This window comes from Henckelia pumila, unplaced genomic scaffold (genome assembly GCF_033568475.1).
Source record: "Henckelia pumila isolate YLH828 unplaced genomic scaffold, ASM3356847v2 CTG_461:::fragment_3, whole genome shotgun sequence".
Taxonomy (NCBI): domain Eukaryota; kingdom Viridiplantae; phylum Streptophyta; class Magnoliopsida; order Lamiales; family Gesneriaceae; genus Henckelia; species Henckelia pumila.
Genome location: NW_027331831.1, coordinates 6632920 through 6652370, shown reverse-complemented (window position 1 = coordinate 6652370; position 19451 = coordinate 6632920). Strand labels below are relative to the sequence as shown.

Genomic DNA, 19451 nt, shown 5'->3' with positions numbered 1-19451 from the left:
TTGTATAAATGAGTGAGACGACATACACTCGTGAAATGTTATCGGTTGTAAACAAATAGCATGAACAGCTAGGTAGCTAGATGCGCCAAATCAATCACACTGGAACAATAGAAATGAATGTGTTGATCGTCATAGGATGGAGCCAACAGAAGAAAACATGGCTTCAAAGCATTTCATGTAGATTTTCATGCAAATTGAAATTAAGAAAAAAAGAAATTTCTCTATCAAAAGTTATTTACGTTGAAAAACGGTTGAGTTCATGCTAACAAAAGGGCAGTAAAATGATGCTAGATCCAAAGATCCAAAATTAATTTGAACATGTGGACGGACCATACATAGACAAATTAAAATTGAACCATTGGATGTAGTGTAAGGTTACTACTCTTTTGCTAGCATCTCGTCAACCAAAAAAACATCTAAAGTATCACATTACTTATCATATTTAATGGCAAATATCACATTAGCTCGTATGATGTCAAGATCTACTTTTTAAATTAGAAAGATGGTAAAAATTAACAAAGGTTCAAGTCCAGTATAATGTAAATTTAGATGAATATGGAAAATTTGCATAATATGGTAAAAAAATCTGTGTAAAAGTATACAATATGCTTTTTTCCTTTGGTAGGAACCGCAACTCTCTCTTCTAAGGGATGCATCCATGTATCTATATATACAGCTAAACAAATCTTCGCTAGAATCAGAAAGCCGAAATCCCTAGGGGAACGATCGGAAACAGGATTCGACATGAATACGAGATTACCTGGAAATATACCCCAGTTTGGCATCGGCATTGGCAACACGCCACCCATGGGGTTCAACTCTTGCTTCGCCGCCCACGCCATGGCGCCAGCGGATGTGAAGGAGTGCCCGGGATCATTCGAGTATGTGATCGATATGCCGGGGATCAAATCAGGCGACATTAAAGTGCAGGTGGGCGATGGGAATGTACTTGTCATCAGCGGAGAGCGAAAGAGACAAGAAGCAAAGGCAGGTGAGAAGTACGTGAAAATGGATCGAAAGTGCCTCAATTTGATGCAGAAATTCGTGTTGCCGGTGAACTCCAACACCGACGAGATCAAGGCGGTGTGTAAGGACGGCGTGCTGACCGTCACGGTGGAGAAATTGCTGCCCAAAAAGCCCAGAATTATCCAGGTTCAAGCTGCTTGAAGATTTGCCCCAATTATCCTGTGTCTTTGATTAACCTCGTATGTATATATACGAGTAAAATGACAATGGTTGCGTGCATACAATAATGATCACAACATGATGATTTTATACGCGATATTTTTTAAAATATTTATATATTTCATACTGAAATAAACTGTAGAATTAAAAAAAATATGATTAAGAATAATTAATTAGATATTTTTCAAAATATTTATATATTTCATATTGAAATAAACTGTACAATGAAAAAAAATATGATTAAAGAATAATTAATTAGAGACAAGCAAACATGAAAAAATTAGTCTACATGTGAAAAAAAGTTACGAGGAAAGTTATATTTACGTGGAGAAGTTAGCAAACATGCGAAAAAAATGTGAAGAGGGTAAAATGAGAAAAAAAAATTAATGTTCTCAAACAAACGATTTTTGTAATACTGTCAACTATATAATATAGTAGAGATATATCGATAAATATCCACAATTAATCACACATAATTTTTCCTCTTAAAAAAAAAAATAAATTTGCCCAATGTTGTTTGAGTTGTTCGTATTCAAGAGTAGCTTCGTTGACTAGCAAATTTGTACCAAAAAAACAAAAACCTCCCTACGGTTTTCAAGTAAGAATTCGTCTATATCATCAGGTTAAAAATATATGTAGACCAGTTTTTTTTTTGTTTTTTTTTTATTTTAAAAAAAGGTATTACATTAACAAAAATTATGATGATTAGGTAATTATTTTTCAGTTATATAAAACAATATATATTTCATTTCAATGGCCTTCATTAGGTGTGACTAAAGTTCTAAAACCGACAGATTTTTATTATAATGAAAGAGAGAATTGGAACATAACTGATCTTGTCAATGTTTGAACCAGTTCGAAATAAAATTAATTTTTAAAATTTAAGAAGAAATTATGCGACTCATGAAATAATTAAACCAACTTTACTTTATTACGCAATAATTGTATCATAAAAATTAATCTTGCCGTAAATTAAATAAACAAAGTGTTATAACTCAAGTAGTTTATTTTTTTTAAAAAAACTCAAGTAGTTTAATTGCACAATTTAATTTATCATATATACTATTTCAGTATTTTGGAAAATAATTTTGATTTTAATTTTAGAGACCATTCCAAGTGGACCGTGCTCGACTGAGAATATAGGAAAACAAAAGTTGAAGGCCCATTGGTTACGCGCAATTATACCAGCCCAATCCAATCTAAAATTAGGCCCAATTATTATAAATTCTAGAAACTGCTAGAGAAAGTCCCTTCTTCCCCGTTTCCTCTGGAAATTTCACATTTCTTCCCCACACTTCCGCCATGTCTATCCCTATATATACAGCTGAACAAATCTTCCATTGCATCAGAAAAATCGTAAGTGCATAAAATCCCACATTTTCCCGATCAATAACAACCCAACTATCGACATGGATATAAGGTTTCTTGGATTCGATTCCCCATTGCACCACTTGTTCGGCGCTGCGGAGGATTCTGATGGAAACAAATCCGTCGGCGCACCCACCAGGGCCTACTATCGCGACGCCAAGGCCATGGCGGCGACGCCGGCTGATGTCAAGGAGTGCCTGAAATCATACGAGTTTGTGATCGACATGCCGGGACTGAAATCCGGCGACATCAAAGTCCAAGTGGAGGAAGGGAACGTGCTGCTTATCAGTGGCGAGCGCAAGAGTGAAGAAGAGAAGGAAGGCGTAAAATACGTGAGGATGGAACGAAGGGTCGGGAAATTTATGAGGAAATTTGTGTTACCGGAAAATGCGGACGTGGAGGCGATCAAGGCGGTGTGCCAGGACGGAGTGCTGATTGTGACGGTGGAGAAATTGCCGCCGCCGGAGCCGAAAAAGCCGAGGACTATCGAGGTTCAAATCGCTTGAAGGAAAGCTCTGCCAACTGTTTGTTTTTGTTGCTTTTGCGTGAATGTTATGTATAAATAAGTGTTGTCTCTTTGTGGGCTCCTAGTTCTTGAGCGGATGGATTGAGCGTGTTCAATGGTTTGCAGAATTTTACCTTAAAAAAAAAAAAATGGTTTGCAGAATTTTATATAATATTTTCTTGATCTTGACGTTTCATGCACTTTTGATATATAAACCACGAGATGATTCAATTATAAAAATGAGTGGATTCCATATACTTAAAATAAATTTGTCAAAAAATAATCAATTTGGCAAAGGCTTCTCTGTATGCACAACACGTTGAAACTAATTCAAAACGAAACAAATATTCGTTCCTGGTAAAATAACCCTAGTGGACCCAAGAGACCACGGTGGTTTCGAGGACCCGGGTGGTCCTAAGGGCCCGGTGATCATGGGAGCCCGGGTAAAGTGGGGAAGTCGGACATTTAGGAAACATGCTCTTGGGAGCCGGGAGAAGAAGAGAGCTGGTGGGGCCTAAACTTTCTATTTCAAGGGTCATGAAAAGGCCACGTCTATCTTACATCATGCTCTTATTACAGACCAAATCATTACCAATCACGTTTCAACGGTATGAGTTTTTCTTGAAATTACGGGGTGTCTAATCAAACGTGATAACTGTCCCATCACATTAAAAGCCGTCAGTTAGCTCATACCATGTAATTATTAATAACCCAGGCCACTGGCCAACATGTATAAATACCGGGCTCCCGAGCCTAGCCAAGGTACGTTCATTATCACCTATCACCATTGTATCGCACACACTCACCCTTCCAAAATTCTTAAGCTCATTCCATACATCTTAACCTAACTTAAGGATCGGAGTGACGACGCCAAAAACCCTTTCGGATCTCTACTTATGAGTTTCTTTGTTTCCTGGCGTGTAGATTGCATCCAAGACGGGACGAAGGAGCTTGCTGGAATTTCACCCGGATACTCTGCCCATCATTCGGGAACCCATTTTATGATAATCGCATCAATTGTATTTACTCTTAAGGCCAAAACTTTGGGAGGTGGCTATTATACTTCCAACCTTCAAATTCAACAATACCGTACTGACTGGTGTTTGATTGTCTAAATTGACTAAGGAAGTAGCGGATCAAACACGAGACTCTCAAACCAACAACTCTGTCCACACGCCAAGCATGACACATCTCGCTCCCCTGCCCATTTTTCACTCGGGAGTTGGGGACCATAAGCTCGTGTTATGCATTTTACGGGCCTGACGGTGCCGCCAGTAGTATTCTCAAATTACCTTATGAGGAATGAACTAAATTCTGTTCATATTCTTAGGCCCAAAAATGAAGTTTTGGGGGTTAGGGGAAGAGTCAAGGGACTCTCCTCGTGCTACCGAGCCAAAGAGTGGGGTAGTCGAGCCAGTCGCGTTTCACGGATGAAAAACATTCCAAGAAAACTCCAGTTTTTTCCATAATATTACCTTTCAGCTCCTTCGTCTAAATTTCAAAGTCCGTCACAATGTGGTCCCAGCTCATAATTCTAGGCCACCACCAGATTGATTGATGGGCAATCAGTAAAACAAACATGAAGGTTCTGGCCCAAAACAGGAGCTTGCCAAGAAAGTCCCTAGAACCCAAGCAGCTTATATTATATATACACACCAAAGCACCTCACTTGATGATCATGGCTCAAAACCCCGATCCCGATATATTTCATGCCACTTTTTGGCCACAGTGCTTCTCGGGGAGCATGTATTCCCTCAAAACTAACTTCGAGGTTTCTGAGTTATCGGAGTTCAATGGGTACTTTGCCGAGGAAAACCCAGCATTTGCTTCATTACCTGAAGCTTATATATCTCAAAATTCGAACTCCATGGTGAATGATGACGGCATTAACTTTGCTGGGAGCAACAGCTCTTTTCATGAAAGTTCTAGCAACAGTAAGCAAAGTCATTCATAGCCAAGTTCCAAACTTTATAGCATCATTTTTTTTGAACAATTCATAGCATCAAATTTTACATATATATGTTTGCTAACATACACGGATGCGACATCAAAGAACACATGTTCATATACTAGTTTCATGCATACATGTATCAAAGTATTTGTCGCCCACAGACGATGGATTTCAACAAGGGCCGAGCAGAGTAATTGTGCCTCCTATGAAGAAAATATCTCCGAATTTGCCGTGATGATTTTTCACATTTTCTTTGTTGATAATAAATGTAAAGGTTTACATAATAGCTTATATTGCCCTCTCATCACCATTACAGATGTGATGCCAGATGCCGTGAATGTGATAACAAGAGAAAGTGACAAGCAAAAGAAAGTAACGAGAGAAAAGATTGCTTTTAAGACCGAGTCAGATATTGAGATACTAGATGATGGTTTCAAGTGGAGGAAGTATGGGAAAAAGATGGTAAAAAGCAGCCCCAATCCAAGGTTCCACATTACTTCATGACACATGATTTCTTCTACGATATTATCGTCTATCACATGAGTAACTCAGTCTCATTCAAACTCAAATTCTGGAACCAATTTTTGTATCACTATGCTGATAAATGGACCAATTCTGCAATATTTACCACACTGCAGTTCGTGTCAAATCAAGATTGGAGACAGCTTCTAATTCTTTGTTAAGTAACTTCGAAATTTACACAACTGATCACAAAATGTAATCAACAGGAACTATTACAAGTGCGCGGTTGAAGGATGCCCAGTTAAAAAGAGAGTTGACAGAGATAAAGAGGATTCACGATATGTCATAACAACATATGAGGCCATCCACAATCATCAAGGACATCCTCAACCTTGATTTCAGTAATTGGAATTTCATACAAATGTCATCACTATTGTTTGAACTTCTACACTTTTTCAAGAAATAGAGAATGCAGCTGTATGTACCTTGAAGAATTTTTCAGAATTCTTGACAGTAATTTAAGACAGATCCCAGAGCTTTCAGTAGGATGCTCAACTGTTGCAAAATAAAGTGAATAAATTGCACAAATTTCACAGCTGGTAATTTGTTGCGAATATTGCCCACCATTCTCAAAAGCGTTGGAAATAAAGGTATCCTAGAATTACCAGGAAAAGCAGAACTTGTTTTTAAGATTAACATATGGCACACAGGCTTCAAAGTCCACTACCAGCAACAAAAGGAAATAGGTTGTTTGGTTATCGATGATTTAATCTGTGATTTAAACATATCCCACAACAAATTTATCTCCTTCATTGTTGGAGGAAAAAAATGCGCTGAATCTCTATGGCTTTCAAAACGATAGCATTACCCTGTGATCTGCGTCAAGGAGAGGTTATTGTTTGGGTCCTTCGAACCTCTAGACAAGTACCAACATATAATTTTACCAAAGGAAAAGCTGATACTATCAAATATGTATTGTTTTTTTTCCCGCAAGCTGTTGGATTTTTATGGGAATATAATATCAGGATTTCTTATGTGCACATTTAGCCCAACTATCTCATCCCATGTAGCTGCTTCACCTCGGATATGTGACGATATGCTCCAAAGGACGTCCACAGGCCATGCCATTCTCATTATTCTAGAAGAAGACTGTACAATTGCCATAGATTTGTAAACATGATTCTTGTTCGTTCGACCCAATCCACTAGAGAGCAACCATCGGGATCCTGATTGCTGTTGTTTATTAGTTCCCCAAAGCTCTTTACCAACTGAAGTATTTAGTAGGCCGGTAATATGGACTTCCGAGAATTTAAATTGAGGAATACCCTTTTCAAAGACCCACCTTTTTTGTTCGGAGCCAACAATCTCTTCAACCAATCTTTTGCCCAAACCATCCTTTTCATCATTTAAAATTTTCCCTGATGTGCAGGCCAGTGAATGGGAGGGAATTCTCTCTACCTCAATCATCGCAAGCATTGAGGAACCAACCATTTCATTATCACGCAAGGGATCTCTAAGCTGAACTTTTAAACCCATTATGAACTTTTTATTTGAAGTAGCATAATCCCGTCCCCTGCTCATATCTAAAGACTCAGCGCAATGAGCTGCAAGAAGTTTCAAACCATTTTCATCAGTGCCATAGTCAGTGTCAAAACCTTCAACGTCTAACGTCATCCAGTCTTCCAGTGACAATGAATATTTGACTAACTCATCAACACCAGAGACTTGCAAGCCTGATGTCCTTTCAGAACCAAAGTTCACACAAATTTCAGTAGCCTCATCTGGAGCAGAACTCCCGGAACACTGGATCCCAACTTTCGAAGGTGATTCTTGATCTGGTAGACCAGACTGAATCCTCAGTCCTTCAAGTAAAAGGCATTCAAAATTGCTTATAGCCACGGGAACAATATTTTCAAAAGATACACAATCTGAATCTATCTCGTCCAAACCCGACCTGTAACTTTTCAGAAAAAAAAAAGAAGACAAAAACAAAACAAGTCTTTAAAAATGAAATATTAGAATTTGATGGAAACTTCATGATGCCATATTCAAGAATTCACAGACCTCTTAAAAGCCTCTGATATGGATTCAACCTCTGGCACCACTTGTTGTACCATTTTCCCCGTGATATCTTCCAAAGGCATCAATTTATTTGCTTGAATAGACATCTTTTCAACTCCTACGGATGCCCAACAACGAAGTATTTCCGTGACAGTGAGCCCCATGGCTTTGGGAAACACAACTGGAGCAGAAACTTGCACGATTAATCTAGCCCCATTATTTGCATTTCTGAAAAGTAAAGGATTCATTGACCTCAAGAAACCACCACCCTTTATCTGAATGATTGGACCAAGGCATTCTTGAAGAGAAGGCAACTTTAAAGGTTCTGCTGGGGGCACATAGACTGGGCTTCCAAATCCACCAGAGCTAGAACATGGAGAATTCTGAAAATCCTTCTCATTCAAACCCCATTCATGCATTAAAGCTTCCGTTTCCAAATTTTCGATTAATTTGGCATTTTGTTTACTCAGTGAGTGGGTTATAGTACCTAGATACTGTTCATCAGCTAGAGTAGCTGGGGACAAACCAAAATCTTCTGCATGTGGCATTCTCTCATAGCCATTGGGCATGCGACAAAAAAATTCCTGCTCCATTATCACATCGGTATCAAGAGAGTCATTTTCCCACGGAAGGTTGTCCTCCTCAAACTGTTTCAATAGTTGACCTCTGGGAGACTCAAGATAGCTATCAAAAACTATGTCATCTGTACTCTGTTTACGACACAACATGTTAAGAAAATCGTTTTCTATAGATTCTGCAGCATCGTCCAAGCTAAGAGATTTATGAACCTTACTACTTTTGTTGCAAGACTGGATTTTCATGGATGTTTCTTGCTCATAAATATTGTTTATGACATGTGGCGAATCTAAATCTGCTGATCTAGATGCCATCAAATCATAGAAAACTAAATCAAGTTCTTCGTCAGATGGTTCTTTAATGGACAAGCTATTTTCTATGTGTTTGGTATCATCAATCTCGTCATGGTCATCACTACCAAGCTTTGGATTACATTCAATCTTCTCATCAAAAACTATCTCTTCCCAATCAAAAATTTCGGCAACATTAATAATTTCAATTCGAGAACTGTCCATTCTTTGACTACCATGTCGCTCGAGCTTCGCCTGATCCAACATGGATCTTTCTAAACCGAGCTCAGTTATGGAAAACCTGGTATCATCAACCTCGTGTGCAATATTACCACCAGCAGACTCAAGAGAAGGGGCAGCCTTAGGTTCTAGGGACTGCAAAGACTCGTGAGCATAATCAAACTCCAGAACATCACACATCTTTTCCTGGTCAAGCTTTTGGTACAACAAAGAAACTGAATCTGCGAGTTTCGATCCTGTGCTTGGGAGATTTTCATCTAGAAATTTCAGTTCTAGTGACTGGGACCGACGATGCGACCGTTTACGTGAACCTGTAGGGATGGTACCATGGTAATTTATCTGGCTTGTTTTATGACTATTACCAAAATCAGTAATATAATTTGCTCTGGTTGGTCCACGTTTGCTCTCAGCATTAGGAACTTTCACATGATTACCTGACTCAAATGACTTGCTATCCATCAAGAAAAATCCAAAACTAACATTCAACATGGCACCTTTTGCTATGCCTGTGAGCTTAAAGCTAGTAGTCCACTTCCCTGAGCCCCCCTCTTCACTCTCTAACTCCTCCAAAGTCATGGGGAGCAACCTTGTTAGATCAATCCAGTGTTTCCCAATGTCAATTGTTGTAGCCCCTATCACTGAGGTATGAAGCAAGAAGACTTTCGGTTCATAGTTTGCTGAATTATGAGTCCTGTTTCTGCTACAATTAACAGTACTCCAGTCCATGAGAGTCTCTTCAAATTCGGCCAGTCCCAAATATACACGGGAAGGGTGAGTTTTCAACATCTTTCCCTTCCGACTCCAAGCCACACACAGGTTAAGACCGTTACAATTCGAAGGCAACCCTTCGATAGCGTGCACGTGGAGAAAGAAACAACAATTAAGCTGATGATTACGGTTGTGGGTCAGAGCCTTTAAAGGCTTCCAATTCCATATTGATGATTTTTTGTCCTTTTGTGGTGAATCTTGAATCTTAAATTTATTTCTTGCTTCTAAAAGGCCGTATTTAGCTACCACATTAATACGGTGATCAGAAGTTGGATTCAATGCCTTGCGCTGGTTTCCATGTAAATAAAGGGCGTGGCTGATTTCTTCAATATCGTGCAACAAAAGCCCACCGCCAAACTCTTCTTTGTCCGTCTTCACGAAGTTGAGTTCTGATGACATATCCTGCAAAACTTTAAACTTGCCTGACCATATTCGACTGCTAATAATGGCAATGACAGTGGCTAAAACACCAATCAGAAAGGCAAAGTAAAACAATTCAGCACTCGAAGTGCGGTAGTAGCTAAATCACAATCGGTTAAAGCAAATGTTTCTTATGTTCCTTGTTTTTGGATACTTAGCTTTCCCCGCTCATCATCTGCACTGTATCAGAGATTGAATCAATTATAAATCTCTAACCCATCACATCATTTCTACTTCATTTCATTCACATTAATAATCGGATTGATTATTGTAGTCTTCCTTAAAAAGGAAAAGATCCAAGATGGCATCAAACACTCACTACTTTGCTCCAACTTCACTCCAATGAACCAAAACGTTTCAACACAGAAAAAGTAAATATATTCAAATTAAATCAAACAGAGAAAATCCCGTATGTAAAACATAAAACACATCAACACCGACAATTATTGATGCATAACTAGAGCCCATTCAAGAAGCGACTGAATCAAACGATCATATAAAATCCAACCGACACACAATCTTGGAACTTACAGATATCTTTGATTCAGAGAAACGATGTTTTCTGCTGAGACTTGAGACCTACATATATATTTTTTCAAATTTAATTTTCTTGTCCGACGGGGTAGAATTCCTCGGCGCTAGCTCGTTCGGTTGGGCAGTATATTCTTGAGGGTTGTCGGCTTCTGCAGTATACAGTCTACACCCAAAGCAAGTAAGCAACCAATTTTTCTTTTGAATATTATTTTTTTTTTCCCACCAATAGAGAAGAAGACTAGTTTTATCTACCCATTTATTTATTATTATATTATTATTTATATTATATTTATTATATATATTATTTTATATAAGATATTTGTAGATAATAAATTTACTATGTATCTAAAATGTTTAATAATTATGTCGACGATTCTCTAATTTGATGGCTTACAACTTTTTTTCTATTACGTGATATCTCATAGTAGTGGATAAACGTCAGATGTTCGACCTACTGATGTAATAGGCTGCAAAAGCACTAAGTAAATCATGAACAACGCAATAACCTACAAGTTAAGTTGGTGTGGTTCAAACCACGCTAGTCAGTAAATCAGATTAACACAATAGCTTGTAAATTTGGTTAGTAAAATAAATCACACTAAGCATGACAGATTAGTCCAATAAAGTGTTAGTAAGATAAATCGAACAACTGATCACTGATCAGATATTTACTTACTCCACCAATTTGAACACCCCTTAAGCAATTTCTTTTAATTTTTGCTAGTTATTAAAGTGGGGAAATTTTTTTTTTTTGGTCGTGTATGTTTGTCACTTTGCGATTTCGGTCTTCTATATTTTCATATTTCAGTTTTAGTCCGTTGTCTTTGTTTTTTTTTTTTTGTCCTTTAATTCTTTTTTCGATGTGGCGCTGATGTGACACAAATGCACTGCTGACGTGGAGCTGACTTTTATAGTGACACGTAATCATTTTCGAAGAAAAAAAAAACTAAATTTGCAAAAAAACAGAACATGCAGGACTAAAACTGAAATATGAAAATATATATAACAAAAATCACAAAATGACAAACATATTAGTCTAAAATTATAATTTTTCCTTAAAGTGGGTTAAGAGGAAAATTAATTTTTTTTTCATTTTTTTTTACAGATATATTTTATTGAGCACAAATATTTTATTTTTAAATACCGTTGGATTTTTAAAATGCTACATAGCCTTTTAAAAAAAAGTACATAGCTTTTTTTTTTATAGGAAAAACATATTTTCATTAAATACAATATATCGCGTAATAATAATAATAATAATAATAATAATAATAATAATAATAATAATAATAATAATAAACCCAAAAGAAGCTTCATGTAAAAATGAAGAAGGAAAAAAAAGAATCTTGCATTTTTATTTTATAATAATAATTTTTAAAACAAGTTTTTATTTTATCTTAAGATTCCATTCTTTTATTTTCAAGGTAAAGCAATTTAAACGATTATTGTTCACAAATGAAACTTGATAAATTGATTTAAAAATAATTAAATTTTAACAAAGATTTAAAAAAATGCTAAATATACAACCAATATGTTGTTTAACGATATTTTACAAAAAATATGTCGTGATATTTTGATATTATCTCGTAGATTTGATATTATATCGTTAGATTTTATATTCAATGTATCATGAAATTTGATAAAATTAAATTTTTGTATTGAATTTTGTATGGTGTAAAAACTGTTGTACAAATTTCGTTATACGTATAACATCACTCAGAAAAAATTATGTAAACAAATATGACAAAAATTATTGTAAAATCATCTCACGGGTTAATTTTGTGAGACGAATCTCAACCCGGCCTAAATCATGCATGTCTAATTTCTAAAGTATTACTTTTTATGATAAATATAAGTCAAGTCAATTTTTTTCATGGATATAGACATGTGATACGGTTTCACAATAGTATAATTTTTATGCAAGAGAACATTTTAAATTGTTGGTGCTTAAACAATGTATGCTTATGAAAAAATATGTAGTTTAATTAGTACTTTAGTGATCAGTCGATAACAATTATGACAGTTTATATTTATTAAAATTTAAAAAATAAATAATACCACCTATCACAATATATATTAAATAAAGGAAATTTTTTTTTTGAAGATAAAACGATGACATTAAATCATAATATCTGCCTATACAATTTTTTGTAACCAAGAAGGAAAAGTATTAACATCAATCCAATCCATGGATTGAGGCAAAATTTTAAATTGGAACCGTGCATGAACTTTTCCAACTATGTGAAAATAATTCAAAATAAAAACTGGCATAAATGCTGTTTATATATATATAGAACTGTAAAAAATAATACTAGAATAAATACGGTCATTATTGGCTTGTTTCATTTAAAAATTATCTTCAACTTTTATTACGACAACACATTTAATTCATTTATTATTGACATCCATATAAAGTGAATGTAACTTGCTACCAAATATCTTAAGCATATAATTAATTAGTTGATGTATAATGTATTATATATCCTAATTAATTATTCAATGGAGATGGAAACAAGAGAGTCCGCCATTAATGTAAAAGGAATCATTTGCAATACTAATTGGTTTCGACAAACACATAGTGACGAAATTATTTTATTTTATTTTATTATTCTTATTATTATTTTTAAAAATAATAATAATTGTTTGCCCAAAAAATATTAAGTTTGACTTGGCCCAACAAGAAGAATTTCGGGACTCGGTGATGGGCTTTTGATTTTGGGCCACAAGTTTGATAAATGGCTTTTAGGTTGAAAATGTGAGATTTGTTAAAATTATAAAGAATATGGAGTTGAGAGAATGAATAGAAGTGCTTTATTCACTATTGGAGGCCTCTATTTATAGAATGTATTTACAGATTTGAATAGTAGATAACACGATAAACCTAATCTCAATGATCATCTACAACACATTATCTATAACACTCCCCCTTAGATGATTATTGAATTAACAAATCGCTACAGAGAAATATGGGGTCTTGAGTGCTGCCTCATTAAAACCTTGTCAGAAAAACCCAATGGGAAAAACCTGAACGAAGGAAAAAGAGTACAGCAATAGATGCTCCCCCTGATCTCAATCATCTAAGATCCTTTAACTGATGCATCCCTATTTTGTGCACCAATTTCTTGAAAGTTGATGTCGGCAGTGCCTTTGTAAATAGGTCAGCTACATTATCACTTGAACAAATCTGATGGACATCAATATCACCCTTTTCTTGAAGCTCGTGTGTGTAGAAGAACTTCGGTGAGATATGCTTTGTTCTATCCCCTTTGATGTAGCCCCCTTTTACTTGTGCAATGCATGCAGTATTGTCTTCGAATATAACTGTTGGGCTATCTTTGGTTGTTGGCAACCCGCATGATTCTTGGATGTGTTGCGTCATAGATCTCAGCCATACACATTCTCTACTTGCTTCATGCATTGCCATAATCTCAGAGTGATTTGAAGATGTTGCTGTTAGGGATTGTTTCACTGACCTCCATGATACGGCAGTGTTTCCTCGTGTAAACACATAGCCTGTCTGGGATTTAGCTTTATGTGGATCGGAAAGATAACCTGCATCTGCATATCCAACTAAAGAAGACTTTGATTTTGTTGAATAAAATAATCCCATATCGGTTGTACCACGAAGGTAACGAAAAATGTGTTTTACACCATTCCAATGTCTTCGGGTTGGACATGAGCTATATCTCGCTAGAAGATTAACAGAAAATGCTATATCAGGACGAGTATAATTTGCGAGATATGACAATGCTCCAATCGCACTTAGATATGGTACTTCTGGACCTATGATCTTTTCTCCATCTTCAAGCGGTCGAAAAGGATCTTTGTTAGCATCAAGTGATCGAACAACCATTGGTGATGCTAATGGATGTGCCTTATCCATATAAAAACGTTTTAATATCTTCTCTATATATGATGATTGATGAACAAATATCCCATCTTGTAAATGTTCAATCTGTAGTCCAAGACAAAATTTTGTCCTTCCCAAGTCTTTCATCTCGAACTCATTTTTCAAGTAATTGGCAGTTTTAGCAAGCTCTTCTGGAGTGCCAATAAGATTTAGATCATCAACATATACTGCCACAATTGCAAAACCCTTATCTGTTTTTTTAATAAATACGCATGGACAAATAGCATTATTTGTGTACCCTTCTTTTAACAAATATTCACTAAGACAATTGTACCACATGCGTCCAGATTGCTTTAATCCATACAAGGATTTATGCAGTTTTATTGATAACATAGTCTTGGGAGTTGCATTATTTTCTCTTGATAGTTTGAGTCCTTCAGGGACTTTCATATATATATCACTATCAAGTGAACCATAAAGATAAGCAGTTACTACATCCATGAGTTGCATATCAAGATTTTCTGATACTGCTAAACTGATCAGGAATCGAAAAGTAGTGGCATCCATCACAGGCGAATATGTTTCCTCATAGTCAATTCCAGGTCTCTGCGAGAAACCTTGGGCTACGAGTCGAGCTTTGTATCTTACAATATCGTCATTTGCATTCCTCTTTCGTACAAAAACCCACCTGTATCCTACTGGGATTACATTTTTAGGGGTTCGAACTACGGGTCCAAACACTTTACGTCTTTCTAGTGAATCTAATTCAGCTTGTATGGCCTCTTTCCATTTTGGCCAATCATTTCTCTTTTGACAATCATTAACCGATTGTGGTTCTAAATTCCCATTATGCATAATGTCAAAGGCCACATTTAACACAAAGACATTATCAATAATTGTATTATTTCGATCCCACAATTTTTGAGATGATATGTAATTTGTTGAAATCTCATTATTTTCACCAATTTGCAATTCTTCAGGAATATTTCCTATATCAGGTTCATTGATTTCTCTTACAATATCATCCGGAATTTCTTCTTCGGGAGCTTTTGAATTTTCTTTATCTTGTACCTTTCTTTTTCGAGGTACAGTTTCCTTTTAACTAATTGGTCGACCACGCTTCTGGCGTATTTTAGATTCGTTTGCAGGTTGAATATTTGTTGGTCCTACAGGGACATCAATTTTCACAGGTGTATTCTCTGCGTGTATATGTGACTTTGTCACATTCTTTGTATTGACAAAAGCATCAGGCAATTGATTCGCAATTCTTTGCAAGTGAATGATTCTTTCAACTTCTTGCTCACTTTGATTATTTCGAGGATCATAATGAGATAGTGTTTTCTCATTCCAACTAACTTTTCGTTGTTCTTCAGGATACAACTTTACTACTCCTAAAGTTGGAAACTCTGACTCATCAAAGTGGCAATATGCAAATCTCGCAGTAAAAAGATCACCAGTCAAAGGTTCCAAATATCTAATAATAGATGGTGAATCAAATCCCACATAAATCCCAACTCTACGTTGTGGACCCATTTTGGTTCGTTGTGTGGGTGGGAGAGGGACTTGAACTGAACAAACAAATACTCGAAGGTGAGAAACATCAGGTTCTCGACCGTAAGCAAGTTGTAAGGGTGAGTATTGGTGATAATTAGTTGGTCTTATGCGAACCAATGATGCAGCATGTATTATGGCATGGCCCCACGCAGAAGATGGAAGTTTCGTTCTCATTAGTAATGGTCTAGCAATTAACTGCAACCGTTTAATAAATGCCTCTGCTAAGCCATTTTGTGTATGAACATGGGCAACTGAATGCTCAACTGAAATCCCTATTGATATACAATATTCATCAAATGCCTGCGATTTAAACTCAGCGGCATTATCAAGACGAATTTTCTTGATTGAATAATCTGGGAATTGAGCTCGTAATTTAATAATTTGCGCAAGTAATCTAGCAAATGCTATATTTCGAGTTGAAAGCAAACTCACATGTGACCATCTAGTAGACGCATCAATCAATATCATGAAATATCGAAATGGTCCACATGGTGGGTGTATAGGCCCACAAATATCCCCATGGATTCTTTCCAAGAAGGTTGGAATTTCAACATCAACCTTTGTAGGAGAAGGTCTTATAATTAGTTTGCCTTGTGAACAAGCAACACATGAATAATCATTATGCAAAAGAATCTTCTGGTTCTTTAAAGGGTGTCCATGTGAGTTCATTATTATTTTGCGCATCATTGTTGCCCCAGGGTGACCAAGCCGATCATGCCATAGTTTGAAGCTTTGTTGGTCGATAAACTTCTGGTTTGTGCAAGTGTTTGCTTCAACTGCTTTTATTGTGGTAAAATACATCCCAGAAGGGAGTGCACATAACTTTTCTTTTATCTGCTTCTGGCCAGATATAATAGATGTAATACCAAGGTATTCAAAATTATTCTCATTTAATGTTTCAATATGATATCCATTTCGACGGATATCTTTAAAGCTGAGCAAATTTCTGCTGGATTTGCTAGCATATAATGCATTTTCAATGTATATGCTTGTATCATTTGGTAAAATGATTTTTGCCTTTCCATAGCCTTCAATAATTTTTGATGCACCTGATATTGTTATAACATTATTTTCAGCTAATGTTAATTCCAAAAAGTATCTTTTATTTTGAAGGATGGTATGTGTTGTACCGCTGTCTGCGAGGCATTCATCGTGATATTTCATCATTAATCTAAAACAAAATATAACTCAATAAGCAATAATTTCAATAAAATGATAAATAAAATTTATTGAATAATAATCAAATAACATCACCGAAAATCCTAAACATGAATTGAAATTCAAAACAATAACTAGACAACGATAACCTAATAACGAAAAAATTGAACTCCAAGTAAAAACAAAGTCATAGAAAACATTATTCTTTGTTTTCTAACACACCACCACCAATCAAATGATCTATATTTCCATCAGGATGAGCGAAGAAATCAGAGACATCCAAGTGAGTTATATCAACTGGATCATCAGAATCCACAAGATTTGCCTCTATTTTTCCTTTTTCCTTCATCGAGCTTTGGTAAAGATCCACAAGATGTTTTGCTGTACGACAGGTACGAGACCAATGTCCTTCCACCCCACATCTATAACATTTATCTTCAAACTCCTTTGAACTTTTTTCATTTGCTTCTTCATTATTGGAATTCCACTGCTGGTGGCTTGTCTTATGTTTCTTTCCAATTTGTTGCTGATAGTTTCTTCTTTGGCCACGCCCACGGCCATGGCCACGGCCACGCCTGCTCTCATTGTTATGATTTTGTGCTGAGTTAGCATTTGCTTCAGGAAATGCATTTCCATTTGCTTCAGGAAATGGTGTAGATCCAGTTGGGCGCAATTGGTGATTTTTCATGAGTAACTCATTATTTTGTTCAGCAACTAGTAAGCAAGATATTAGCTCGGAGTACTTTTTGAATCCACGTTCACGATATTGCTGCTGCAGGAGCACATTTGATGCGTGAAAAGTAGAGAATGTTTTTTCTAACATGTCTTGATCCGTGACTTTCTCTCCACAGAGTATTAGGGTGGAGCTTATCTTAAATAATGCAGAATTATAATCACTTACAGACTTGAAATCTTGTAAGCGTAGATGCATCCATTCGTATCGAGCTCTTGGAAGAACAATAGTTCTCTGATGGTCAAATCTTCCTTTTAGATTTTTCCAAAGCTCTTGTTGTTCTTTCACAGTGAGATATTCGGTTTTCAACCCATCGTTGAGATGATGACGAAGGAAAATGAGTGCTTTTGCACGATCCTGCTGGGACATTTCATTTCCTTCTTTGATTGTATCCCCTAAATTCATAGAGATAAGATGGATCTCGACATCCAATATCCATGACAAGTAGTTCTTTCCGGACAAATCAAGTGCTTCAAATTCAAGTTTGGTGATGTTCGACATGATGAAATCTATATACAAAAATCAATTATTAAAATTACTACAATATTCGTTAACAATAAAAAAATCTTTAAAAATGCAGATAAAGTACGAATAATCAAAATCATGTTGCCCATTTACACAGACCATTCACATTAATACTTACTAACATATATATATGAGATAATTTGAATTAATTAACAAAAGGATAGGAACTAAATAAAAATAATTTGAATTAAAAAGCTCAAGTTTTAAGTATTGGATAATGATGTGAATCTAAATTCATGCAATTTATATGTGCACGATACCAACCTACATCAATATTCTCAATACAAATCTTTGAAATACAATCGCATCAATTTTAAAAAAAATATCATCATCGTAAATTCCAAAAAAAAAAATCTACCAAATAAATTCATTAGCATTACTTTAATTATTATCGGATATATTATATATCATATATTTCAAACTAGACATATATATATATATATATATATATATATATATATATATATATATATATATATATATATATATATATATATAAACCGATATTCTTCAAGAACATCGGAATGATTTAATATCTTGAATCATAGATCTTGAAGGTTAAAAATTATGTCACTTCAGGGACATCAATATAGAACAAGAGTAATGCTACTTCAGGAGCATTAATAAAAATTATGAATTTGCGTTCTTCAAGAACATCCACATAACCTAGATCTTGTGCTATTTCGAGAGTATAAATATCAAATCTGAATATTGCGCTACTTCAGGAGCATTAATTTAGAACAAGGAGTATTAACATAAGACCAAAATTTCTGCGATTTCGAGGGCATCAATATTAATTTAAATATTGTGCTGCATCGATAGCATTCATACAAAAAAAAAATTGTTTGTGAGTTTTACCTCAAAGAGCACTCGTGCTGATAACGTGTTAAAATTATAAAGAATATGGAGTTGAGAGAATGAATAAAAGTGCTTTATTCACTATTGGAGGCCTCTATTTATAGAGTGTATTTACAGATTTGAATAGTATATAACACGATAAACCTAATCTCAATGATCATCTACAACACATTATCTATAACAAGATTAAATATTTCAGCATACATTTTTATTTCCGAGATTAAGGTTTTGTTTGGTCAAGTCTTTAAAAATATTTTTAGTGTTTTTATAAGTGAAAAAAACTTAAATATATGTTTAGAAAATATATTAGTAGATCTTGTAAATTTGTCTCATTCTTAATAAATCTACGAGTTTTATTGTTAAAAAATGATATTTGTAAAATATTTTTAAAAATTATTATCTAAGTATAGTTT

General features: G+C 35.4%; 4 protein-coding genes across 5 annotated transcripts; 2 read left to right on the top strand and 2 right to left on the bottom strand.

Annotated features, from left to right (window-relative positions):
* Positions 1-2525: 2525 nt before the first annotated feature.
* On the top strand, positions 2526-3254 carry LOC140871866 (17.3 kDa class II heat shock protein-like). The gene has a single exon (XM_073274609.1). The coding sequence runs from the start codon at positions 2595-2597 to the stop codon at positions 3057-3059; it is 465 nt and encodes a 154-aa protein (XP_073130710.1). The 5' UTR covers positions 2526-2594; the 3' UTR covers positions 3060-3254.
* Positions 3255-4721: 1467 nt separating this feature from the next.
* Positions 4722-6456, top strand: LOC140871822 (probable WRKY transcription factor 51). Its single transcript, XM_073274553.1, has 3 exons — positions 4722-4992; positions 5326-5494; positions 5738-6456. Exons 1-3 carry the CDS (start codon positions 4731-4733, stop codon positions 5865-5867), a joined length of 561 nt encoding a protein of 186 aa, XP_073130654.1. The 5' UTR covers positions 4722-4730; the 3' UTR covers positions 5868-6456.
* A 20-nt stretch (positions 6457-6476) lies between these two features.
* LOC140871821 (protein PLASTID MOVEMENT IMPAIRED 1-RELATED 2-like) lies at positions 6477-10558 on the bottom strand. 2 transcript variants are annotated; one of them, XM_073274551.1, is made up of 3 exons: positions 10358-10558; positions 7536-9808; positions 6477-7431 (listed from the first exon to the last, which is right to left on the bottom strand). In XM_073274551.1, exons 2-3 carry the CDS (start codon positions 9803-9805, stop codon positions 6477-6479), a joined length of 3225 nt encoding a protein of 1074 aa, XP_073130652.1. In that variant the 5' UTR covers positions 9806-9808; positions 10358-10558. The 2 variants fall into 2 exon arrangements, with proteins under 2 accessions (XP_073130652.1, XP_073130653.1); XM_073274552.1 differs by having other exon boundaries at positions 6477-7425.
* Positions 10559-17121: 6563 nt separating this feature from the next.
* Positions 17122-18156, bottom strand: LOC140871945 (uncharacterized). The gene has a single exon (XM_073274685.1). The coding sequence runs from the start codon at positions 18154-18156 to the stop codon at positions 17122-17124; it is 1035 nt and encodes a 344-aa protein (XP_073130786.1).
* Between the last annotated feature and the right edge of the window lie 1295 nt (positions 18157-19451).